This window comes from Moschus berezovskii, chromosome 18 (genome assembly GCF_049115385.1).
Source record: "Moschus berezovskii isolate FMDL1 chromosome 18, NW_MosBer_1.0, whole genome shotgun sequence".
Lineage (NCBI taxonomy): Eukaryota > Metazoa > Chordata > Mammalia > Artiodactyla > Moschidae > Moschus > Moschus berezovskii.
Genome location: NC_142477.1, coordinates 44,239,365 through 44,263,260, shown reverse-complemented (window position 1 = coordinate 44,263,260; position 23,896 = coordinate 44,239,365). Strand labels below are relative to the sequence as shown.

Genomic DNA, 23,896 nt, shown 5'->3' with positions numbered 1-23,896 from the left:
CAGAAATAAAATCACACACCTTTGGTCAATTAATCATCGACAAAGGAGGCAAGAATATACAATAGAGAAAAAACCGTCTCTTCGATAAGTTGTGGGGAAACTGGACAGCTACATGTAAAAGAATGAAATTAGAACACTACCTAACACCATACACAAAAATAAACTCAGAATGGCTTAAAGACTTGAATATAAGACATGACAACATAAAACTAGAAGAGAACATAGACAAAACATTCTCCAACATAAATTATGGCACTGTTTTCTTAGTGCAGTCTCTCAAGGCAATAGAAATAAAAGCAAAGATAAACAAATGGAACCTAATCAAACTTACAAGCTTTTGCACAGCAAAGGAAAGCATAAAATGAAAAGATGATCTACAAGCTGGGAAGAAATATTTGAAACAGATGGAACTGACGAGATCTTAATTTCCAAAATATACAAACAGCTCATATAATTCAATAACAAAAAACCAGACAGCCCAATGAAAAAATGGGCAGAAGACCTAAATAGATAGTTCTCCAAAGAAGACATACAGATGGCCAATAAGCACATGAAAAGATGCTCAACATTACTAGTTATTAGAGACATGCAAATCAAACTACATTGAGGTACCACCTCATTCCAGTCAGAATGGCCATCATTAAAAAGTTTACAAATGCTGACTGCTGCAGAGGGTGTGGAGAAAAGGGAACCCTCTTACACTTTTGGTGGGAACGTAAATTGGTACAGCCACTATGGAAAACAGTAAGAAGGTTCCTCAGAAAACTAAAAATAGAGTTGTCCTGTGAGTTAGCAGTCCCATTCTTGGGCATATATCTGGAAAAAATTCTAATTTTAAAAGATACAGGCGCTCCTACGTTCATAGCAACACTACTTACAGTAGCCAAGAAATGGAAACCTACATGTCCATTGACAAATGGATAAAGAAGATGTAATATATATATATCTATACACACACACATATATATAATATTGCATATCAAATAATAATATCCACATTAATTAATATATATGTACTGGAGTACTACTCAGCCTTAAAAAAGAATAAAATGATGCCATTTGTAACTACATGGATAAGTCTAGAGATCACATTGAGTGAAGTAAGTCAGACAGGGAAAGAAAAATGCCTATGATATCACTTACATGTGGTATTTAAGATACGACACAATGAACCTATCTATGACCTCAGATATGCAGATGACACCACCCTTATGGCAGAAAGTGAAGAGGAACTCAAAGGCCTCTTGATGAAAGTGAAAGAGGAGAGTGAAAAGGTTGGCTTGAAGCTCAACATTCAGAAAACAAAGATCGTGGCATCTGGTCCCATCACTTCATGGGAATCGATGGGGAAACAGTGTCAGACTTTATTTTTCTGGGCTCCAAAATCACTGCGGATGCTGATTGCAGCCATGAAATTAAAAGACGCTTACTCCTTGGAAGGAAAGTTATGACCAACCTAGATAGCATATTAAAAAGCAGAGACATTACTTTGCCAACAAAGGTCCGTCTAGTCAAGGCTATGGTTTTTCCCATGGTCATGTATGGATGTGAGAGTTGGACTGTGAAGAAAGCTGATCGCCGAAGATTTGATGCTTTCGAACTGTGGTGCTGGAGAAGACTCTTGAGAGTCCCTTGGACTGCAAGGAGATCCAACCAGTCCATTCTAGAGGAGATCAATCCTGGGTGTTCATTGGAAGGACTTATGTATGCTAAAGCTGAAACTCCAATACTTTGGCCACCTCATGTAATGAGTTGACTCACTGGAAAAGAGTCTGATGCTGGGAAAGGTTGGGGGCAGGAGGAGAAGGGGACGACAGAGAATGAGATGGCTGGATGGCATCACAGACTCTGTGGACATGAGTTTGAGTGAACTCGTAGTTGGTGATGGACAGGGAGGCCTGGCGTGCTGTGGTTCATGGGGTCGCAAAGATTCGGACACGACTAAGCGACTGAACTGAACTGAACTGAATGAAACAGAAACAGCCTCACAGACAGAGAACGGAATTCCTGTAAGGAACTCTCTGGCAGTCTGGTGGTTAGGACTTAGCATTTTCACTGCTTAAGACTCAGGTTTGATTCCTTTTTGGAAAACTAAAGTCCCAGAAGCCATGTTGCTCAGCCAAAAAAAAAAAAAGAAACAGACTTGGGAAAGCAGGTGGGCAGGGGAGGGTTGAATTGGGAGTTTGGGTCTAGTAGATGCAAGCTATTGTATATAGGGTGGATAAACAACAAGGTACTGTCGTACAGCATGGAAAACTATATTTAATATCCTGTGGTAAGCAATAGTAGATAGTGAAGTAAAATTTTTTATAAAATAAAAAATTTTTAAACGCAGAGTTAAGAAGAAAATTATAGAAGTATATAGAAAAATGCTAAATAAAGTTGAAATTGATTTCCTGTTCAGAGCATGTCTAAGGATACAGAAGGGAGTCCAGAACTGCTGTTTTCTGTTTTATATTACTTTTTCAACAAATAAAAATAAAACTTGAAAGAATGTATAATATGCATTTGTATCCTATGTATGGCCCCCTACTCTTGGTAAAAAAAATAACTCATTTGTCAAGGAGACCCTTCTTTGGAAGAACTAAGGGCGGAGGCTTGAGAGATCAAATCTGTGACTGGCTGTTTCCCAACTAAACCAGTTATGCCTTTGGCTACTCATGTGTATTTCTCCTTAAATTACTGTAGGAACACAGACTGCCTCCAGAAAGGTGAAACATGATGGCGCAAGTTTTTGAAACAGCCTGTACTTAGGAGACAATTTCTCTGATAATTCCTTTTGTCCTATCTTCAGTTCAGTTCAGTTCAGTGCTCAGTCGTGACCGACTCTTTGCGACCCCAAGAATCACAGCACGCCAGGCCTCCCTGTCCATCACCAACTCCTGGAGTTCACTTAAACTCATGTCCGTAGAGTCGGTGCTGCCATCCAGCCATCTCATTCTCTGTCGTCCCCTTCTCCTCCCGCCGCCAATCCTTCCCAGCAACAGAGTCTTTTCCAGTGAGTCAACTCTTCTCATGAGGTAGCCAAAGTATTGGAGTTTCAGCTTTAGGATCAGTCCTTCCAATGAACACCCAGGATCGATCTCCTTCAGAATGGACTGGTTGGATCTCCTTGCAGTCCAAGGGACTCTCAAGAGTCTCTTCTCCAGCACCACAGTTCAAAAGCATCAGTTCTTCGGCGATCAGCCTTCTTCACAGTCCAACTCTCACATCCACACATGACCACGGGAAAAACTATAGCTTTGACTAGGCGGACCTTTGTTGGCAAAGTAATGTCTCTGCTTTTTAATTTACTATCTAGGTTGGTCATAACTTTCCTTCCAAGGAGTAAGCGTCTTTTAATTTCCTGGCTGCAATCAGCATCCGCAGTGATTTTGGAGCCCCCAAGAATAAAGTCTGACACTGTTTCCCCCTCTATTTCCATGAAGTGATGGGACCAGATGCCATGATCTTAGTTTTCTGAATGTTGAGCTTCAAACCAACCTTTTCACTCTCCTCTTTCACTTTCATCAAGAGGCTTTCTCATTCCTCTTCACTTTCTGCCATAAGGATGGTGTTATCTGCATATCTGAGGTTATTGATATTTCTCCCAGCAATCTTGATTCCAGCTTGTGCTTCTTCCAGCCCAGCATTCCTCATGATGTACTCTGCATAGAAGTTAAATAAGCAGGGTGACAATATACAACCTTGACGTACTCCTTTTCCTATTTGGAACCAGTCTGTTGTTCCATGTCCAGTTCTAACTGTAGCTTCTTGACCTGCATACAGGTTTCTCAAGAGGCAGGTCAGGTGGCCTGGTATTCCCATCTCTTTCAGAATGTTCCACAGTTTATTGTGATCCACACAGTCAAAGGCTTTGGCATAGTCAATGAAGCAGAAATAGATGTTTTTCTGGAACTGTCTTGCTTTCTCCATAATTCAGCGGATGTTGGCATTTGATCTCTGGTGCCTCTGCCTTTTCTAAAACCTGCTTGAACATCTGGAAGTTCACGGTTCACATATTGCTGAAGCCTGGCTTGGAGAATTTTACCAATTCTAAATAAGAATCAACCCCTAACTACTCTCTTTGATGTTTTTTAAAACAGGGAAATGCACATAAAATCATGGAGAAATGTACATTACCTCTAACAGGAAAGCAGTGTGTCAACCGTATCATTACTGAAAAGGTAAAGTGCCTTTCTCTTTTATTTCCTCTAGTGCTTGCTACCTTTTTAAAAAATGTATAAGCATTTTAGAACTTTTTGTTACTTTCTAAAAGTGTATTACATTGGTAGTCATAGGATTAATTTAATCTATGGGTAGACTGAATAGGAAGATTCATCAATTTAATGTTTCTGGATGCAGAATTCTTAAGTGAACTTCTCTGGAAATACACATATACACACAAATTTGAACTCCTGCCCTTGGTAACTTTGACAGTGTGATACAATCAAAGAAAAGTTATATTGAGCCTTATGACTAATACAATAGATGATCTATACAAAGTTAAGAATATATTTATCATTCCTTTCTTCTTTGATTTCCTGAATCGCAAGTACACATTGTTGGATCTCATTTTAGAAAAGTCAGTAAAAATTAGGTTTTAACCATTTAGGTGCAAATTGCAGTATGGCCCCACAGTGAACCAAAAAATCTGTTCTTTGGTTCTTGCATAAAGCAGACTTCAGAACACACCAGCGTTTTAGAGGGCCTCTAGATATTATCTTCTTTGATAGAATATTGTTACTGGTAAATTGAAACTGAGAGAGCAGCATCACTGCAGGTGCTGTAGTTCCTTTCCAACCCAGATTTGAACCTGAGATGCTGGAATGACATTGTTCTCATAAGTGAGCCAGGAGGGTGTCATTTTCTTTTGATTCAGTATTTTGATGAACCACAGAACAGAATTCTCTAGATCAAGTTTGTTTGTTTGTCTGTCTGTTTTTTCATAATGGTGCTATTCCTTTTGGCATCAATCAGGTTTAGAAGCCTTATTCGGTTGTGGTACGAAACACCCTAAAGCAGCCTTTTGAAGTAGAAGGCTTATAATACTTTTCAGAAGCCACATTTTAAGAAGAGTTTTGTCCTAAAATGGTGCCTGCCCCTAGGACAGTTTATATCCATAAAGATGACATGTAGAGAAGAACAAGCAGATGAAGGGCACAAATTTAACCTACCATTTATCCCAAGTCTTATCATTTCTTAAACTCCTCCACAATCATGGACAGGACTTGAATCCATTACTTTGAAATCAAAGACAAAACAGTCCTTGACCCTGTTTTCTTTAATCAAGTAATGTGGTACGGTTTCTAAGGGTAATCCCAGCTACGTTTTACCCCCGATCTTCCTATTCTCCTAGGTAAGCCCTCTCTCTGTATCCCCCTTCATGTGTGTCCTCACCTTGTTCTTACCAGTTTAGTGCTTTCATGTGGAACAACTCCCATTCAACTCTGCCTCCCAAAATCCTACCCATCTTTTAATATAATTTCCAGCTTCATCATGAAGAGGTTTCAGATAACTTAGCACTCACAATTTCATCCTCAGAGTGGCCCACCATTCATTTTGGCACTTACCATCTAATATAGCGGCCCCCAGCCGCTGGGTACCCATCTTAAACCCGGCTGGCACAGCCAGAGGTGAGCATTAAGATGAGCAACCAAAGCTTCATCTGCTTCTTCCCATCGCGCCCTATCTTTCACATTACCACCTGAACCATCCCACCTGCTACTCCCAGTCTGTGGAAGAATTGTCTTCCACTAAACCAGTCCCTGGTGCCAAAAAAGCTTGGGAACCACTGATTACATGCCTGCATTTTCTCATGACATTACTTATATGTTATTTAACTTTGCTGCCATTTAAAAAAAGCTTTCTACCCTTTCTCTCCATCTGCATTATTGTTTTATACATTCTTTCATTTCATAAGTATTTTTGAGCTCCTTCTCTGAGGCAGGCTATTGCCAACAGTGGACTCAGAAAGGAGGACAGTCTGCTGCCCAGGAGCACATTCAGGTGGAGACGACAGGTGCCAGAAGTTAGAGTAATGCATGCAGTAAAGTCCACAGGAGAGACACGCCAGATCGGATGCTGAGTTGGGAACATAGAGGAAGGCTGCTTAGCAGGCTCAAGAGTGTCTCAGGAAAGCTTCTAAGTGGTATCAGATATAAGCTTTTCTCTTTTTCTTTCTCCCTCTCTTTTTTTTGGCCACACTGCGCAGCTTGTATGATCTTAGTTCCCCAACACCAGGGTTTGAACCCAGGCCCTAGTAGTCTCAGTGGTAAAGAATCCACCTGCCAACACAGGAGACATGGGTTTGATTCCTGGGCCAGGAAGATCCCCTGGAGAAGAAAGTGGAAACCCACTCCAGTATCTTTGCCTGGGGAATCCCACAGACAGAGAAGCATAGCAGGCTACAGTCCATGAGGTTGCAAATAGTTGGACAGGACTGAGGGTCTCAGCGACAACAAAAAACAACTCTCGTGGGTGAGAGCTAAGAGTTCTAACCACTGGGAAACCAGGGAATTCCCATCAAATATAAGCTTTTAACTGCAAGGCGTTTCACAGTCTGAATCTTTTCACCTCCAGTCTGTTGCTTTCTTTTTGCCTTAACAGTCTCCCCACCTCTACCATCCTAAAAATGCTGTGAACTATATGGCATCACTTGCACCTTCCCCCCCAACACACACCATGTTCTTCTGGGACTTTGCACATCCTGTCTCTCTCCCTGGCATGCTCTTCCCACCCTAGCCATCTGGCTAATTCCTGCTCATCTTTTATGTCTCAGCTATTTATTCTTCTGGCAAACCTTCCCTATCTCTCCCCAAGACTTGTCATTGCTTCCCTGAGTCTTAGGACTCGACCCTAACTTAGCCCTGTGTTGAAATAACCCCTGCGCTCTGCCTGTCTCACTCATTACTGTTTATCCAACACTGAGCATAATGCTTCACCTGTACACAGTGAATGCCTGTTGAATAAATACCATACGTTCCTTGATGAGAAAATTAATAGATTGACTGATGAGTCTTGAAAAATAAATATGAGTTTTTATAAGTGAAAATAAGACCAAAAAAGCCCTTCTAGGCAAAAGGAAGAAAATAGAGTCACAGAGGTATTAAAACACAGTTTACTCTAGGACTTGCATGTGGGACACTGTGGAGCATGGGACAGCGTGGAGTGAGGGTATAGCCAGGGATTTTGAAGGCTGAAGGTGAAAAGCCAATGAGGGGCCAAATTATGAAGGAATGTGAATATCTCATTAATAAATTTGGGTTTTATATAGAAGGCAGTTGGAAGCCCTTCATGATTTTTAATGGACTTTGCCCTTGTGGCTCAGTTGATAAACAATCTGCCTGCAATGTGGGAGACCTGGATTCCATCCCTGGGTTGGGAAGATCCCCTGGAGAAAGGAGAGGCTATCCCTTCCAGTATTCTGGCCTGGAGAATTCCATGGACTGTATAGTCCATGGGGTCACAAAGAGTTGGACACAATTGATCGAATTTCACTTTCATGATTTTTAATAGTTGGGGACACCATTGATTAGATTTGCATTTTGTAAAGAGCCATGTGGTTTTTACGTAGAGTAGGGGGAGAAGCCATGAGACCCCCTTCAGGTATCTTGGTCAGAAATATCAAGGTCCTAAACCACAAGACCCAAAGAGAGATTTCAGGAAGATTTAGGAGATGGACTCAGCCTAAATGGGGTGATGAATGGGGCATAGTTACTAAGGCAGAGGTGATTCCTGAGTTTTCTGGCTAGAGTCATGGTTTACCTCTTTTATCTTTAATGAAGCCTGGCTCTGCAGGAAGAGAAAGGGAGGAGCAAGGGGAGGCAGTGAAAAAATAGGTTTTGTTTGAACATACTCAACTTGATATTCCTGAGTAAGGTGACATCCAAAGTATCCAGTCTGAGATTTCTGGTAAACAAGGGGAGATGGGTATCTGGAGCTCAGAGAAGTCACCATTTGAAGGAATGTGTGAATTCGTTAGCAGGTGGGGGTAACTGGAACCTAACCCATAGGTGGCGTTGTATAGATAAAGGGAGCTAGGTGTGGCACTTTGGGTGCCGCAGGGAATGGAGTAGGTAGGGTATTTCCCCTGTACTCTATACATGTGAATTGTGAGTACACTGTGAAAGTCGCTCAGTTGTGTCCGACTCCTTGAAACCCCATGGACTAGACAGTCCATGGACTTCTCCAGGCCAGGATACTGGAGTGGGTAGCCTTTCCCTTCTCCAGGGGATCTTCCCAACCCAGGGATCGAACCCAGGTCTCCCGCATTACAGGCGGAGTCTTTACCAGCTGAGCCACCAGGGAAGCTCTATACATAGTAGATGCTTAATAAGTGCTGCCTTGCTATTAAGTTTAATGACTGTGAACACTCTGCCAGAGCAGATGTGGGACTAGAATTCCATTTTCAGCTCTTAAGGAAAGTTCCGTTAGTTGCCTGCCATTTGAAAGAGGCTTCGGAGATATTACAACTCTGCTTTCTTGGTTTTGTGTTGCTAGAATGATGGATGATAGATGGCCTTCCTCAACAGCACTTGGGCTGTGACTAATTGCTTTATCCATAATGCAGCCTGTTATGGTGGAGAAAAAATAATAAAAGTATTCATCTGTAAAACGAAGTAATTGAAATATTATTCTTGGTAGTTGAACAGTTGCTTGTAGCTTTTAGATTTTAGTGTCTGTCTTTTATCAAGTTTTTGTTTACACTTTATACAACTAAGTGGGGAATCTCCCTCAATATTTCAAAAGTAGATTTCTCATTTTTAAAAAGTTGATAATGCTTCAGTTCAGTTCAGTCACTCAGTCGTGTCCGACTCTGCACGACCCCATGAATCACAGCACGCCAGGCCTCCCTGTCCATCACCAACTCCCGGATTTTACCCAAACTCATGTCCACAGAGTCAGTGATGCCATCCAGCCATATCATTCTCTGTCGTCCCCTTCTCCTCCCGCCCCCAACCTTTCCCAGCATCAGTCTTTTCCAGTGAGTCAACTCGTCGCATGAGGTGGCCAAAGTATTGCAGTTTCAGCTTTAGCATCATTAGTTTTCTAATATATGACCTTGAGAGCTAATAAGGGATTGATAAAGATGTTAATAAAAGGTTTTTAAAAGCAATGTCATTTGCCACAGAGTTTATCTTCTTGATCACTGAAGCCTTAGACTCATAATACCATAGTTATACACAATAAGGCTCTTTTTCTCTTATTTGTTCCATTTTGATAAATTTGTGGTTGTTCATAATACAGGGGAAATAATATAGTATGAATGATGCTCCAGACACATTTTCTGCAAAGAAAAAGTTGCCAATTAAAAAAAAATTGTTATTTTGAAATTGAATAACCTACTGCATCATACAGACGTTCCTCACTGATAAGTTTTTACCCCTCAAAACATATTTCAGCTGAAAAAAGTTTCATTAGGAACATACAAATGTGGAAACAAAGTTTGCTGAAATATATCATCCCAAATTTAAATCATCTTTTCCAGTAAAACCAATCAGGTGTCTATGTATTCATCAAATAAAGCAAGTATCACTAGTCACCTTAATGTTTTGCTCCTGAGGAGAAATATCAATTATCTGGAGACAGATAAGCATTTGGGGGCTTCAATTTGTGTTCACACACATATGCACATGTGGGAGAAAGAGTATGCCTCTGTGGTGTCCTTGCTGTTTCTCAGGCATGAGGCCAGCTGCTCAGAGTAGCTTTGTTATTATATTTGTCCTTTATAACAATCTTGGGAAGTAGGTTTGTTTGACATACATCTACAGATGTGAAGACAGGTTCAGCAAAGATTGCATAGCTATTGTCAGCTGAGCTGGAATTCCAGTTCATCTTGAAAGCCAGGATTCTTTCCGCTACATATTGTTGTGTCTTCTTTTTTATTATTTTAAAAATTTCTATTTTATATTGGAGTACACATTGCTGTATCTTTTTAATAGCCTCCAGGAGTGTGTTTAAAAATGTCAGTTTAGGGATGGACTTCCAAGCTAGATGAAAATAAAGATTCTAAGGCTGCAAATAATAGTTGAATTTCAGGTAATTCCAGAGGAGAGGAGAGATCTGGAAAGCATGAAATTTAAGTCTGAGGAAGACTGACCTTGAAAACTGGAAGAGGGAGCAGTTCCTGTGCACGGGAGGACACCTTACTGTAGAGTCCATGAGTCATGAGTGAATGTTTAGGGAAGCACTTTTGCTTCTTGCAGTTAGAGCTTCCCATTGGTAGGTAATCTGCCTTAGAAAGTGAGCCTTCTACCACTGGAAGTTTCTAAACAAAGCCTCAGAGACCATCTCAGAAGGATACTTTGAAAAATTCTTGTGTGGAAGATTTTATTGCGTGACTTTGTGGGTCCCTTCTACTCAATTTGTTGCATTACCAAGAGTGACCACACGTGTTCTGTATCAGACACAGCTGGTTGACTCTACCTGCTTGGGTCAAGCTATACCAGTTGGGCGGCACCACTGTCACCTAGTATAACCAGTCAGTATGTTGAAATGCAGTGTTTAGGGTGAGGTGAGCCTTCTCATGCTTGTCCTAAACGTCAGCATCTTCATTTGATTTCCATACCAGAGGGAGAGTCTCATGCTGTGCTTTCAGACCTGTGTGTTTTCACAGGACTGAAGGGAAAGCTTTAATATTTACCTGGGGGAGGGGGTTGTCTTTCAGGGCAAACTATCCCTTTACAATTAACTCCTAGCTACTTCAGAGCACCTGCTTTTGTTTCCGGTAATTTACTGAGAAGCATCAGTCAGCTTTCCCCCATCATCCCTGTGCTTTCACCTTCTAAATCTCTCCTCCCTCCCTACTTTTCTTCCTCCTTTTTTTTCAGATCATTGTTAATCACCAAATTAAATTTTGACCAAAAGTGTTAGATCTAACAAAAGGAAATTAGTTAAAAAAAACAACTGGTTATAGTAGTGGCAAATGCCATCAATAGTCAACATTCATTTATTTTCTGGCATCAACAGCGCTCCCCAACTAATTGCCAATTAAGGCGTTGGTGTTTATTCTCACCAAAATATAGTAGTTACAGTTGACATGTTTTCATTGCTGATTTCAGTCTTTTACCCTGGGTCTTTTCTGTCCTTAAAAAACTTATGAGATTATTTCTGTTTTGTGCTATAAAATAATTACAGTGATAGGAATAGTCATTGTCATTTTCTTGATTTTGACAGGCTGTGTTTGATGTGGACAGCAAGAAGGGTCTGACTCTGATTGAACTCTGGGAAGGCTTCACAGTGGATGACATAAAAAAGAGCACTGGGTGTGATTTTACAGTAAGTGTTTCTATGAACAAATCCAGCCACTTGTCCTGTACCCCGAGCTTGATTAATGGGTATTTATGGGACATGAACCATTAATTTGTGATCATTTTTGGAGTTGACCTTTGCAGGGAACAAAAGATGGGTGCCTCCAGTGAGAGCAGGTGGGAACAGGAACAGGCTCTGACTCAGGGGACAGGGTTGGCTCAGGGATCAGAAGCAGGACAGGGAGGAACCACCAGAAGCTGCTGCAAACAGCAGGTTGAGCTTGAGCTCTAAACTATTTGCTGTAACATTCCTTGCAGTCCTCTGTTCCTGGATTATGTATTGGGCACAGGCAAACTTGATTAACTAAAACATGTGAGCCACACACAGACAACGATACTTCCTTATTTTGAAACCTATGTGTGGAATTTGATTTTCTCTCTGATTAACTTCTTTGCCTGATCATTCCATCTATGGGCGATCCTCGAATGTAGAGCTTTTAACACCATTGGATTGATAATCACAAAATAGATGATTCCTGTATTTGAAGAAAAACTGCATGCTTTAAAACTCTGACTTACAAAGCATATAAGAACATCGGGAGTATCCACTAAGAAATCTCCAAATCCCTTTTTTAAACAAAGAGAATAAAGTCCATGGGGTCACTCAGTTGTGTCCAGTTCTTTGCGACCCCATAGACTGTAGCCCGCCAGGCTCTTATGTCCATGGAATTCTCCAGGCAAGAATACTGAAGTTGGTAGCCATTCCCTTCGCCAGGGGATCTTCCCAACCCAGGGATCGAACCTGCGAACCTGTGCCTCCTGCATTGGCTGGCGGATTCTTTACTACTGAGACCAGCTAGGGCTTGATAATATAAATAATGGCCTTTTAATATAAGAGCTTATTTGTGAATCACCAATCACCAAACTAATGGGATTGAGAAGAGAGTTCAATCCATTTGGAATTAATTGAAAGTAAAGGTGATATGTGTCTGAAAAATGAAGAAATAGACTTTGCTTCTCACGTACCTTTTTAAGAACAGCTCTACATGTTAAAATGAAATATATTTATAATGAGAAGAAATACTGCAGCTACCCGTCCTGGAGAAAGTAATTTAATGAACTATTAGTCACTCAGTCATGTCTGACTCTTTGTGACCCTGTGGACTGTAGCCCGTCAGGCTTCTTTGTCCACAGAATTTTCTAGGCAAGAATACTGAAGTGGGTTGCCTTTTCCTTCTCTAGGGGTCTTCCTGACCCAATGAGGATCAACCTGACCCACACTGCAGCCAGATTCTTTACCATCTGAGTAACCAAGGAATTTACTTGATAAATCATGCATGTATTTCATACATTTCTTCCTGAGGTACTACATGTTTGGCTGGTACCTATTAGTGCCTAACAAACATCTGTAAACACAATTGTGCTGCATAATTCACGATCCACATATAACTGTTTCTGGTACTGTGTGAAGGTCTTTGTCTATTAACCTTCTTTGAATTTCCTTTCAGAAAAAAGAAGTCTTCCAACAATTCCTTACATGAAAAGCGCATCTTTAACTTTTCAGTGACCTCAGTGGGTAACAAATGGGATTTGTTTATAGTTTAACTGTTTAGAATTCCTTACTCCAGTGATGAAACCAAACAATTCTTCTTCCTTAATTAGCTATTCTTTATATTTTTTCCCTCTGTGGATAAGTTAACCTCTTCTTCAGCAGATGACATTTTTGAGACATTCTGTAGAATGTTCAAGTCTCTGCTAGAGAAGGGAATTGTAAAAGAAGATCCTCGTTGTTATCAGTTTTTCTTTTAAGTCATGTAGGTAAATCAAGAATGAAGACGATGGCTTTTTACTGTTTTTGCTGTGTTGTTTAAGTGCTAGTTTCCGTGTCTTGATACACTGAAGAATATCTCTGTGGCACCTCTCATCGCAGCAGTAGCAGCCCTCCTTCTCTTTTGGCATTGACGTATAGTTTTGTTTTCTCCAAATGAGGCTGTTGAAATGAAATGTTAATTTTTACGTCAGCATTGCTCTGAAAATGAAAAGGTCTAGTAGTATCAGCTAAGCCATCTCAACAGAAGAACTGGATTTTGAGGATCTCATAATGATCAATGGCATCTCTTTAGACCCTGACAGATGAAGCCGCATGTATCAAATTCTTTGTAAGACTAGAGACTGAAGTGTTCTTATTCGTAAGAAGTTCTGTTTAATAGCTGGGATATCAACAAGCTACATTTAATAATAAAGTACATGGGGATAGCATCTCTTTATTTGCTAATTCAAAAGATATCTCATGATTATTACTGCATAGATATCATTTTACTCTATGTGACTGCATACAACTTACTCATGATCTCTGTTTGACGAAAGGCCACTCAGCCTTCACTGTATACTGAGAAGTGAACATTTTAGAAAGGGATAGTTAGCCCAAAGAGAGGTAAAGACCTTGGTCAAAGTAAATATGAAAATGTGTTGGTAAAAATCCCATATACCTAAGAATATGGGCAAAGGATATAGAATGTGGATGTGAGCTGATGGAGAAAATCCTGAGAATTTCAAAGAAAAAGACAAATATAACAACATCTGATAACGGGACATGACAAAATTGAGGTTTCAGGGTATTAAAAATAATGGTAATGAAATATCTGAGCATTAAAAAAAAAAAGAATAACTAAGACTTTCCTGTATGTCACAGTGCAATTAGCAAAAACAAAAAACGTGAAGGGAAAATGTGTCCTTTAGGTATCACGTAAAATAGCTTCTTAAAAAATTCATAGTAACCATAATGTGAGTAGAAAGGAATTTTCTTTTCAATTAGTAGGAAAGTCTCTGTCCTGTTATGTCTGAAACTCCAGAGAAAGCTGTAGACGGTTTGTAAAAGAAATGCAAATATTGACTATATTTCAGGAAACTTACTCACACTTCTAAAATAAGATTCTGATCAGGAGTAGTTGACAGCAAAAGAAGCCAACCCATAATGGACAGAGGTATTGTTCCATATGATCACTCTCCTTCAAAATGCAGTTGTTATAAAGAAAGGGACTTTCCTCTGTATTTCTTAGAGATTGAGTTCCACATCTATCGAGAGAGATAAACAAGCTGGACAAACAGAGGTTAAAACAACATCTTATAAAGTCTAGGATGAAGAATGTGGCTTAGATGTACAGCTATATAAGCTTTCCCAATTACAAACCCCTGAAGTGAGAGGGACCTCCACTCCCAGTTATAGGCAGCCTTGAAAAATCAGGCCTTCCACACAGGGGAGAGTCTTTTCTACTGAACTTCTTTCCCCGTGGATGAGAGCAAAACAGCACATGCTCCCTACAGAAGGCTGAGGAAGAAGGGTCAGATTGAGTTCCACATACCCCCAGTTCCTCTGCCTAAATCATTCTTAGGGGACACACTTGAGACCAGAGTATTACACTGATAAGTGTCCTTCCCCATGACCAGTGGGGAATAAATGCTTCACACCAGCATTATTGGTTGGTAAAGCCATACATACATGTTCACACCCTATGGATGCTTGACTGTGATGCTGTGAAAGAATGCTTTTCCATTTTTTTTAAAATACTTTTAGCTCCAAACATTTTTATGACTAAGGAGTTCTCTGGTTTATTTTTTTCTAGGGCACTCACATTTTGAAAAAAATGTCTCAAATAAATACTCAGTAATAATTCATTTTCAAAGAGCCAAAGTGATATTGCACAGTTCTCACATTAAAGCTGTGACAAGCTAATGAACACGTTAAATTTCTTTATTTCTGGCTATACTTACATCACTCAGTGTGTTACTGCCAGCTACTTCATGGGCCAAATAGAAAGAAAAAGGAGATGAGTTCCCTGGTTGCCTAGTGGTTAGGATTCTACTGAAGCCCAAGTTCAGTCCCTGGTTGGGGGAACTGAGATCATGCAAGCTGTGTGGTGCAGCCAAAAAAAAAAAAAGAAGGTGGCATCCTACCACTTGAATTCCATTGTATTCCAAAGTATCTTTTTAAATAAGTAGTTGGTTCAGTTGGATATTCATTTCTTTCTTTTCTGATTCATGCTTGAGTTACATAAAATAGGTGTTTCTTTACCACATATCTGTGGGCCTTTTTAAACTAGAATATTTGTTTTATTTTTTAAGTTTTCTGTTTTTTTTTTTTTAATTTAAAAACTTAAAAATAAATTGAATCTATAGTTGAACATCATGTAGTAGAATAAACTTCCAGAGGTTATTAGTTGTCCATGGTTATTTACTAAACGCCCAGTGTATCTCCCATATTAAGCTATGAAATATGAATAAAACAGGACAAATTAGTGTAGTTCCTACTCCCAAGGGCCTTGGTCTTTTCTGTAGGTAGGAATACACCTAAAATACCAGTGGCAACAAATCAAATAAGAATCCTGCCTATTGATATGTTTGCAGGGGAATCTGAAAGAAGCCGGCTGCAGGCATTCTTTGCCAAGTAAATAAATTTGTATTCTCAATGTCTATTATGAACTGGTATTATACCAGAATTAAACAGTATATTCTTTGGATTTCAGTGGACTCGGAAGACAACTTGTTAGCTTATCCTCTGCTTATAAATCATACGGTCCTATGCTTAGCCTGTAGATCACTTTGGCAGGATAATCTGCTTCAGCTTACATGGGTTCACCATGTTGATGACACTGTGAGAGAACAAGTGAAAAATGGTGGGTTAGTAGCTGTTTTTCTTTACAAAAATAGAAAGGCCAAGTCAGTGTACCTAAAGGTTCATCTTCTTTTCTGTTAAAAGTCAGGTTCCACACTGAGGCTATAAAGGTTACTAAGAGCTCAAAATAGGGCCAGCATGACAAGGAGAAGGATCAGATGTTTAGTTTGAAAAAATCAAGGTGTCCAGTTTCCTTTTAAAGGCAATGCTATAAAGCACCTATTAGAAAATGACCTGTTTCCAAAGAAGAGTTTCAGTTCATTAAATTATTTCCACGGATGCTCTGTTGTTTAAAAAAAGAAAATCGATTGTTTATGAGACACACACTCTAAATACTCAAAGCCCATATATCTTTATTCTTTTTGGTAGAGTTGAAGATCTGTGACTTTTGTATATTAACATCTTTTATTTTGTCTATTATTATGTATCTGTTCTTGGAGCTGGCAAGTCTTGAGTGAGCTCTCATTTATCCTAAGATATGTACCAAGCCATTCCGATCTTTTTTATTCTGGTCATGGCATTTTTAGGTAGAAAAATGGAAGAGGGGACATAACTTTTGACACTGTGAAGACTTAATAAGAAAACAATTTACAAATGAATAGCAATATTTAACCTCATCATAGCCAAATAATTGTCTTCTGTTTTTATTACTGACTTAACCTCTATTAGGAGACCTTTCTTCTAGTTCTTTGAGGCTTATCTAATCCACTCATTCATTTAACAAAATTTTAAGTGTTTATTCGGGAAGACAAATTAGATCCCCTTCAATTGCCATATCCATGAAGGGTTCAAAAATCACCTAAATTTTAGTATTCTTTACTGTGCTTTCCATGGAGCCTGTTAACTAAGACTTAAATGGATATTTGCCAGATTAAATTTACCTGCTACTGTTACACCTTGAAAGATCCATCAAAATTAAGCCAGACTACTTACCGCCGGGTTTCCCTGGTAGCTCAGATGATAAAGAATCTGCCTACAATGCGGGAGACCCAAGTTTGATCCCTGGGTTGGGAAGATCCCTGGAGAAAGGCATGGCAGCCTACTCCGGTTTTCTTGCGTGGAGAATTCCATGAACAGAGGAGCCTGGTGGGCTATAGTCCATGGGGTCGCAAAGAGTTGGACTTGACTGAGCAACTAACACACACACACTTACTTTTAGATTTCCTCTTCCACCAGCTTAAGCATTATATATAGATCTGCCCTCATATTTCTCTACTTCAAGACTCCTTGGAAATCACTTGCTATTTGGTACGTTGAACATGGGCTTCCCTGGTGGCTCAGAGGTTAAAGCTTCTGCCTCCAGTGTGGGAGACCCGGGTTCGATCCCTGGGTCGGGAAGATCCCCTGGAGAAGGAAACGGTAACCCACTCCAGTATTCTTGCCTGGAGAATCCCATGGATGGAAAAGCCTGGTAGGCTACAGTCCACGGGGTCGCATAGAGTCGGACACGACTGAGCGACAGAACAGAACAGACGTTGAACATAATCATAGTTAGTTAATATTTAATATTTTTAATGTTGTTACTTCCTTTTTATAATAACCTGGTATCTTTTTACTGCCTTTTTATCATATCCACTCTGATTATGAAATTTCTGATAAAAGTGTGTTATCCAAAGACTACATTATCTCTTAACAAAATTGTGAATCGGCTGGACCTGTTTTAAGGATTTTGAAACTTGTGGCTTGCTGCATGGCTCTGTTCTGAGTGAAGTTTCATCAGTCTCAGAGCTCAGGGGGTTGTCTGGGCCCTTGTTCATCTCCTGCTGCTCCTCCTCCACCTCCTCCTGGTTGCGAGTCTTAAATATCTTTAAGAACTATAATGCAAGAAGGTTGAGAGCTACCAGATACACAAAATGTAAAATGGATAAAAGTGTTCTTTTTCTCAGTGGCTCAAAAGGGAAAATAATGAGGAAACTCCAGGTGAGGTCTATGGCAAGACTACTTGTTGCCTACATCATTCAGTTTTGGAAATTCAAAGCAGAGATGTTTTATACCATGAAGTTTTTTCATAGTCCATAATTTTTTTTCTCTTTCTTTTAACAGGTTTCACCAAAACTCATACCAATGCGACAGATCTCAACTTGAAATGTGTAGTAAACTGTTGTTCTAGGCCGTGTGCTCTTCATTTTAACCACATACGAGTTTATTAGAAGGACATCAGTAATCATAATTGTATATCTTACAGTTTTTGTCTAGTTTTCTTGTAGCATATTACTGTTTTTATAGCCATATAGATTTTGTTCTTTCCAGCGTGCTATGGCATTTTACTGAATAACCAAAAGGAAAAATATATATGCTTAGCTATTTGTTTTATGAGTGCTGAGAAGATCATATTTACAGTTGGTGCTCACATTGGATTTCTCTTCATCTTCTGTTGTAGATACATTAAATTGTGCACAATTTATACCAAGATGGGCCCTTAGGAAGAGTTGCATTGGTATACTTTCCCTCCTCACTAAATCATGACATGTAAAAAAAAAGAAAGAGGGAGGAGAAGAACTCCACTCAGAGTATACCCATGGCAGCATTGTCCTAGTTCTAAAAGATAACATTTGTGTGGATTGAATTAGGAGAAATGTTGTTTTAAAGATTCGGTTTTTCCTTCAGACTTCTCTGTCTTTTCTTTTGGAGCCTCTGACTTTGTGATTACATCTTAGTGCATCCCTTCTCCCTCCCCACTTTTGGAAACTAAAATAAATGCCCAAGAAGGCAAACAGGAACATCTCTGTGTGAGAGAAGTAACCTGGTTTGCAGGAGAGACCGAAGGGTGTAGAGTCTATTGGTGCTGACATCCAACCAAGAAGTTGCCTTTATAAACAAACCAAATAACTACCTGTGCTTTGCCAAAGATGAAAGTTTTTTTTTTTTTTCAGGAAGATGGCTATAAACCTAACTGATTAGTCAGTTTTCTCATTTTCAAACAGTGCAGTATTCCTGTGTATCCAGAAGGATCCTTAGAAGTCTTTCTCTATGGTGTTGTGGGCTTATGTATAATACCTCCTCTTAAGGTAAGAGGAGCTACGGGGTAATTTATCATGAACCTGCACTAACAATGACAGGAGAGGTTTAGTTTTTTGGGTTTTTTTTTTTTAAGAATTCTTTCTTTTCAGGGTCTCTTTTTTCTTCTCGGAAAGTTTCTAAATATTGAATGCCTTTTTCTACAGAACAGTGTTCTTTCTTCTCCACAGGCTTCTTCCTGAACAAAATACTTTTTATTCAGCTTTATCAAACTAGGGAAAATACCGATGAGCAAATCCAGGATTTGAAGTACAGTGAACTTCATCCTTAGAAAATAAACATGGTAGATTAGATTTTGTAAGGACCTTCTCCGAGGTATCCTCAGTTATCAAACACTTCCCCAGGGGTTCTACCAACTGTCCTGGGTATCAAATTGGAGAAAAGTCCAGGCACCCTGAAGACAGGCCAGATTGCTGTCCTCTGGACAGAGGTAGGCATGTTACAGTACAATATATCATTCCTCTCATACCAGATATAGGCATTTCTGCAAGTTTTTAGCTAATGGCTGTCATTAAATTCACTTTCTCTTCAGATACAGCTACAGTTCTGTTATTTTAGAGGAAGGAGAGGAGAAGCACACTCCATATATAAAATGGTCTTTCTGGCTGGCTGCATGTTTGAAAGCTTCCTCTCCCAATACTGGTAAAATGGACTTTCTGGAGAATTTTCCTGGTCTAGAGAATAATTTACATCCGTGTTAGAGTATGGTTTGGAAAATGTATGATATTGATTGTTGCTGTATTTGTAAACTTACTCCTTCTGTGATTCTAAGAAAGCTCCTCATGTTGAGTGGCAAATTCTAAGTAGATGACTTTATATTCTTGATTAAGAGTTCCATAGGTGTTAGGAAATGCATTAAGAACTACAATAAATATTACAAATGAATGTCAATCAGTGTGATTGTCCTTTTTCTCATTTGGGAATGATTTAAATGTGGGAATGATACAACAGAGATTGGTGTGAAAGTTAGCACACTTTACCACTTCTAATCAAGTGACTGTTTTTTCTTTTGCTCTTGTCAAAGAAAAGATGTTATCCTTCATGAAAGAACAAGTAAAATGTTTCCCTACATGAAGTTTGACTTTGCTTCTTGTCAGAGTCAATCATTTATTTGTCTATAAAAATCGATTATCCCAGATTTCCATGTGTTATTATTTATTTGCATGTATCTAACATTCCTTTGTTGTTGCTGTTTAGTTTCTGAGTTGTGTCCAACTCTTTTGAAACCCCATGGACTGTATCCCACCAGGCTTCTTAGTACCTGGGATTTCCCGGGCAAGAATCCCGGAGTGGGTTGCCAGTTCCCTTCTCCAGGAGATCTACCAGACCCAGGGATCAAATCCACATCTCTTGCATTGCAGGCAGATTCTTAACCACTGAACCACCAGGGAAGCCCAACATTGCTTTAGTAATGAGTAATTTTCCAGTGATATGTAGATTTTGCTTGCATTTTGAAGTGGCCCTACCCAGGTGTCTAACCAGCATCTATGTTGCCCCTCTTGGAACAGACTTACTCCCGTCCAAGGAGCTGGGCCAAGGATATGCCTCTTTTGGTAGCTCTCCTTTGTCCAGAGTGATTTTATAAGGGGTGGCTGTATGGCCCAAAATGTACGATTCAGGTTATTTATCCTATGTTGAAAACTGAAGATGAGGGAGAAGCAAATTTTCTTATTCGTCTCTGCTCACTGAGCCGTAAGAAGAATGTGAGTCTGGCACCAACACCCACCTCCCCCTCCCCACCACACACTGAGCCTCAGTTAGAGAGAAAGAAATGGAAACATAAACACTGAGCTGTAGGGAGGAGGCATCCTAGTGGTATTTGAGTTTCTGGTTCTGCACCATCTAAGGCCAACTTCTCTGCAGCCATGCTTGGCCATGAGCCCACAAGTCTCCGTTTTTGTTTGATCCTTTGTCACCTGCAACCAGAGTGTGAACTCAAGCAACTTTGGTAATTCTTAAATCCTGGGAGGGATCTGGTCTCCTACAGAAGGTATGCAGAATATAAGCAAATCTGCTTCTCCCTTGGCCCATAGAACACATGTAAGAGCATTTATAGGTGTTACCCAGTGGGTAGGAAGGTTGTGGGTGGAGGCTTTCATTCTATAGTTTCAGTGTAGTCAGCACAACTTTGAAAATTATTCCAATGGACGTATAAGCAGAGATTTAGTCAATGGATGAGTTTTTGAAAAGGAGAGAATATAGTATCTTCCACCATAGATTCAATACAATATAATAAATAACATATGATTGCAAAAATACTGACAGTCTTTTTAAAAATGTGTGTCATAATATTACCAGAATCATGAGTTGTTCTGTCCTTCTATTTTTCAACATCTACACAGTCTTTCTGCTTCCACTGCCATACTGAGTATCAATTTAAACATATGTCAATAAAAGTTGTGTGGTCTGAGCACATGGCTATGTGACATATACTTGAAGTTTCCTGCTTCCATAGTGTTCAGTATGTCTATGTGAAGTCATCCAAAGGCACTCTTCATGGACCACACAGCAAGTCTTGTGAGTGTGATGCCAGTACCAACCCAGGTAAGTAATTGCTTAAGACAATGCCTTCCCCTAAAGCTGCAGTGAAACACAAATGAGTGACTTCCCTGGTGGTCCAGTGGTTAAGATCCCATGCTTTCAATGTAAGGGATGTGGGTTTGATCCCTGAGCAGGGTCTAAGATCCCAGGTAACTGAAGCCTTATTCAGCAACTCCTGAGTCTGCAGCTCTGGAGCTCACACATCACAAATAGATAGCCTGTGCACTGCAACTGAGACCCAACACAGCCAAATAAATTAATATTAAAAAAAAAACAAAAAACACAAGTGATACTTGCTTGTGAAGGTTGAGCATGCTTGAATATCATGGTCAGTATTGTCTTTAATGGGGTGCCACACTGGGTTTCCATTTGGAAATGATGTCAGGCCACTATTCTGGCTTTGTAGCGTGAATTACATAGGAGATATACAAAACACTCCTGGTTTCCACCGACAAACCATGAGATCTCAGGTCCCTCACGTAGTCATTGTATATTGTTGTCTCATTTTTAGGCATCCCATCTTTTACCTATAACTTTTTCAAGAGAACATCAGAGGCCAGGCCAGAAGCTCATATAGAAATCCTCATGTTGCATTTGAGACCCTTCTCTCTTGATTTGGGGATAGGAGGTAGCATCTACTTTTGCATTGTTGGGTTAGAGTGCCCAGTCTGCAAATCTCAGATATGACTTTAATCTCTCTCAACTCTTTCATGGGTCCAGTGTAAGCAAGGGTTTACAGAGTTGTCTCTTAGCCAAATATTCCAAAATGTGTGTGTAATGGTCTTTGGAATGTAGCATACAATGTCTGTGTGCTGTTTTAATATCTTGTATATTAGTATCACAACTCCATAACTTGCCCATGGTAGCTTTCCAAGTGTGTTTATTAAATCAGTTTACTAGTTGAAAACATGAGGTGATAGTAAGCCAGGCCTGAGGGTTTCTGTTAGCTAAATAATTAGATTAAGGCCTCTAAAGAAGATGTAGGAAAAGAAAAGGAAGGAAATAAGACGCAGAATCTGGAAGCTAACAGAAGAATAGAGACATGGATAATGACCTGTATTTGTTGAGCATTTTGTAATGCATAAAACACCTAGCTAGTTATTTCATTCTCAGTAATCTGCCAGGGAGACATTACTCCATTAAAATTAACTTTATTAGTCTGAGAGAAGTAATGTCCATCAACTCTTTAATCAGATTAACTTTTCAGGGCTAATGTTGGACTTTGCCCAGGTACTTAATGTGAATTAAATCCTCTGAATAGAACTAGATTTGTTTTTCTCTGGTAAGTTACAAAGCAGAGTTCAAAACCTTTCACCCTAATGGTGTATATCTTCAGGTTTTGTTCTTGTCCACACAGCTATTGTCCACCCAGTTTACAAGGAAATCAGTAGTTGTTAAAAAAAGGCTAATGGCAACACCAGGGAAATTGTGCCTGTGGAAGGTTTCTAATGACTGGGTTTGCTCCTATAAAAGGCCCTATTTAGGCTTGCAGGTGAGGATGCTCATCTGACACCAGCAGGAGGGGCTGATGAACACTGCTTTATCTTTGTAGCTGAAAACCTGAAATTTGATTTTCATGACGTTAATCTTAAGCCACTTCCAAATCAGAGTTGTGGTTCAGACTCATTCAACTGAACCCCAAAGATAAGGTTGATGTGCTGTGCTGTGCCTAGTCACTCAGTCATGTCTGATTTTTTGCAACCCCATGGCCTGTAGCCTGCCAGACCCCTCTGTCTGTGGGGATTCTCCAGGCAAGAATACTGGAGTGGGTTGCCATTCTCTGCTCCGGGGAACTTCCCAACCCAGGGATCGAACCCAGGTCTCCCACATTGTGGGCAGATTCTTTACCATCTGAGCCACCAGGGAAGCCCAAGAATACTGGAGTGAGTACCCTAATCCTTCTCTAGGAGATCTTCCTGATCTAGGAATTGAACCAGGGACTTCTGCTTTGCAGATGGATTCTTTACCAGCTGAGCTACCAGGGAAGGAGTCTGAAAATGGTGACACAGCAAGAGCATTGCCCAGTGAGATCTAGTGCGATTCCAGTCACCAGGTCCTGGAAAGAAGGAAACTAGTCACAATACTGAAGCCCATGTTGTTATTGAATGTGAGTGCAAGTGTGGGAAGGCATTAGGGCCTTCATATGAGAATGTCCAGTTGTTACTATTGTATTTCTTTGAATAGGACACCGTCTTTTTTTTTTTAATAATAGAATATTTGACATGAGATCTCCCGTCTTAAATACAATATTGTCAAGTACACATCTCTAGATTCACATTCCCACCAACAGTGTACCTTTGCCCGTTTTTTTGTTGTTGTTAGTAGAATTTTACTTTAATATAGAATGAAAAAAAAAAAAAAGCCCAAAACCCTAACAGGTTAAAACAAGTCAAACAACCATTCTACACAGATAAAACCTTCACAAAGGTCAACT

General features: G+C 39.8%; 1 protein-coding gene across 2 annotated transcripts in view; it reads left to right on the top strand.

The window, feature by feature from the left end:
* OXCT1 (3-oxoacid CoA-transferase 1) overlaps nucleotides 1–19,812 on the top strand; it is a 181,982-nt gene extending 162,170 nt beyond the window's left edge. Inside the window, exons 15-17 of one of the 2 annotated variants that reach the window (XM_055422121.2) lie at nucleotides 4,086–4,166; nucleotides 11,158–11,259; nucleotides 17,947–19,812. In XM_055422121.2, coding sequence (XP_055278096.2) covers nucleotides 4,086–4,166; nucleotides 11,158–11,259; nucleotides 17,947–17,988 — 225 coding nt within the window. In that variant the 3' untranslated portion in view covers nucleotides 17,989–19,812. The other variant, XM_088827668.1, reaches the window with a different exon arrangement.
* Nucleotides 19,813–23,896: the final 4,084 nt, after the last annotated feature.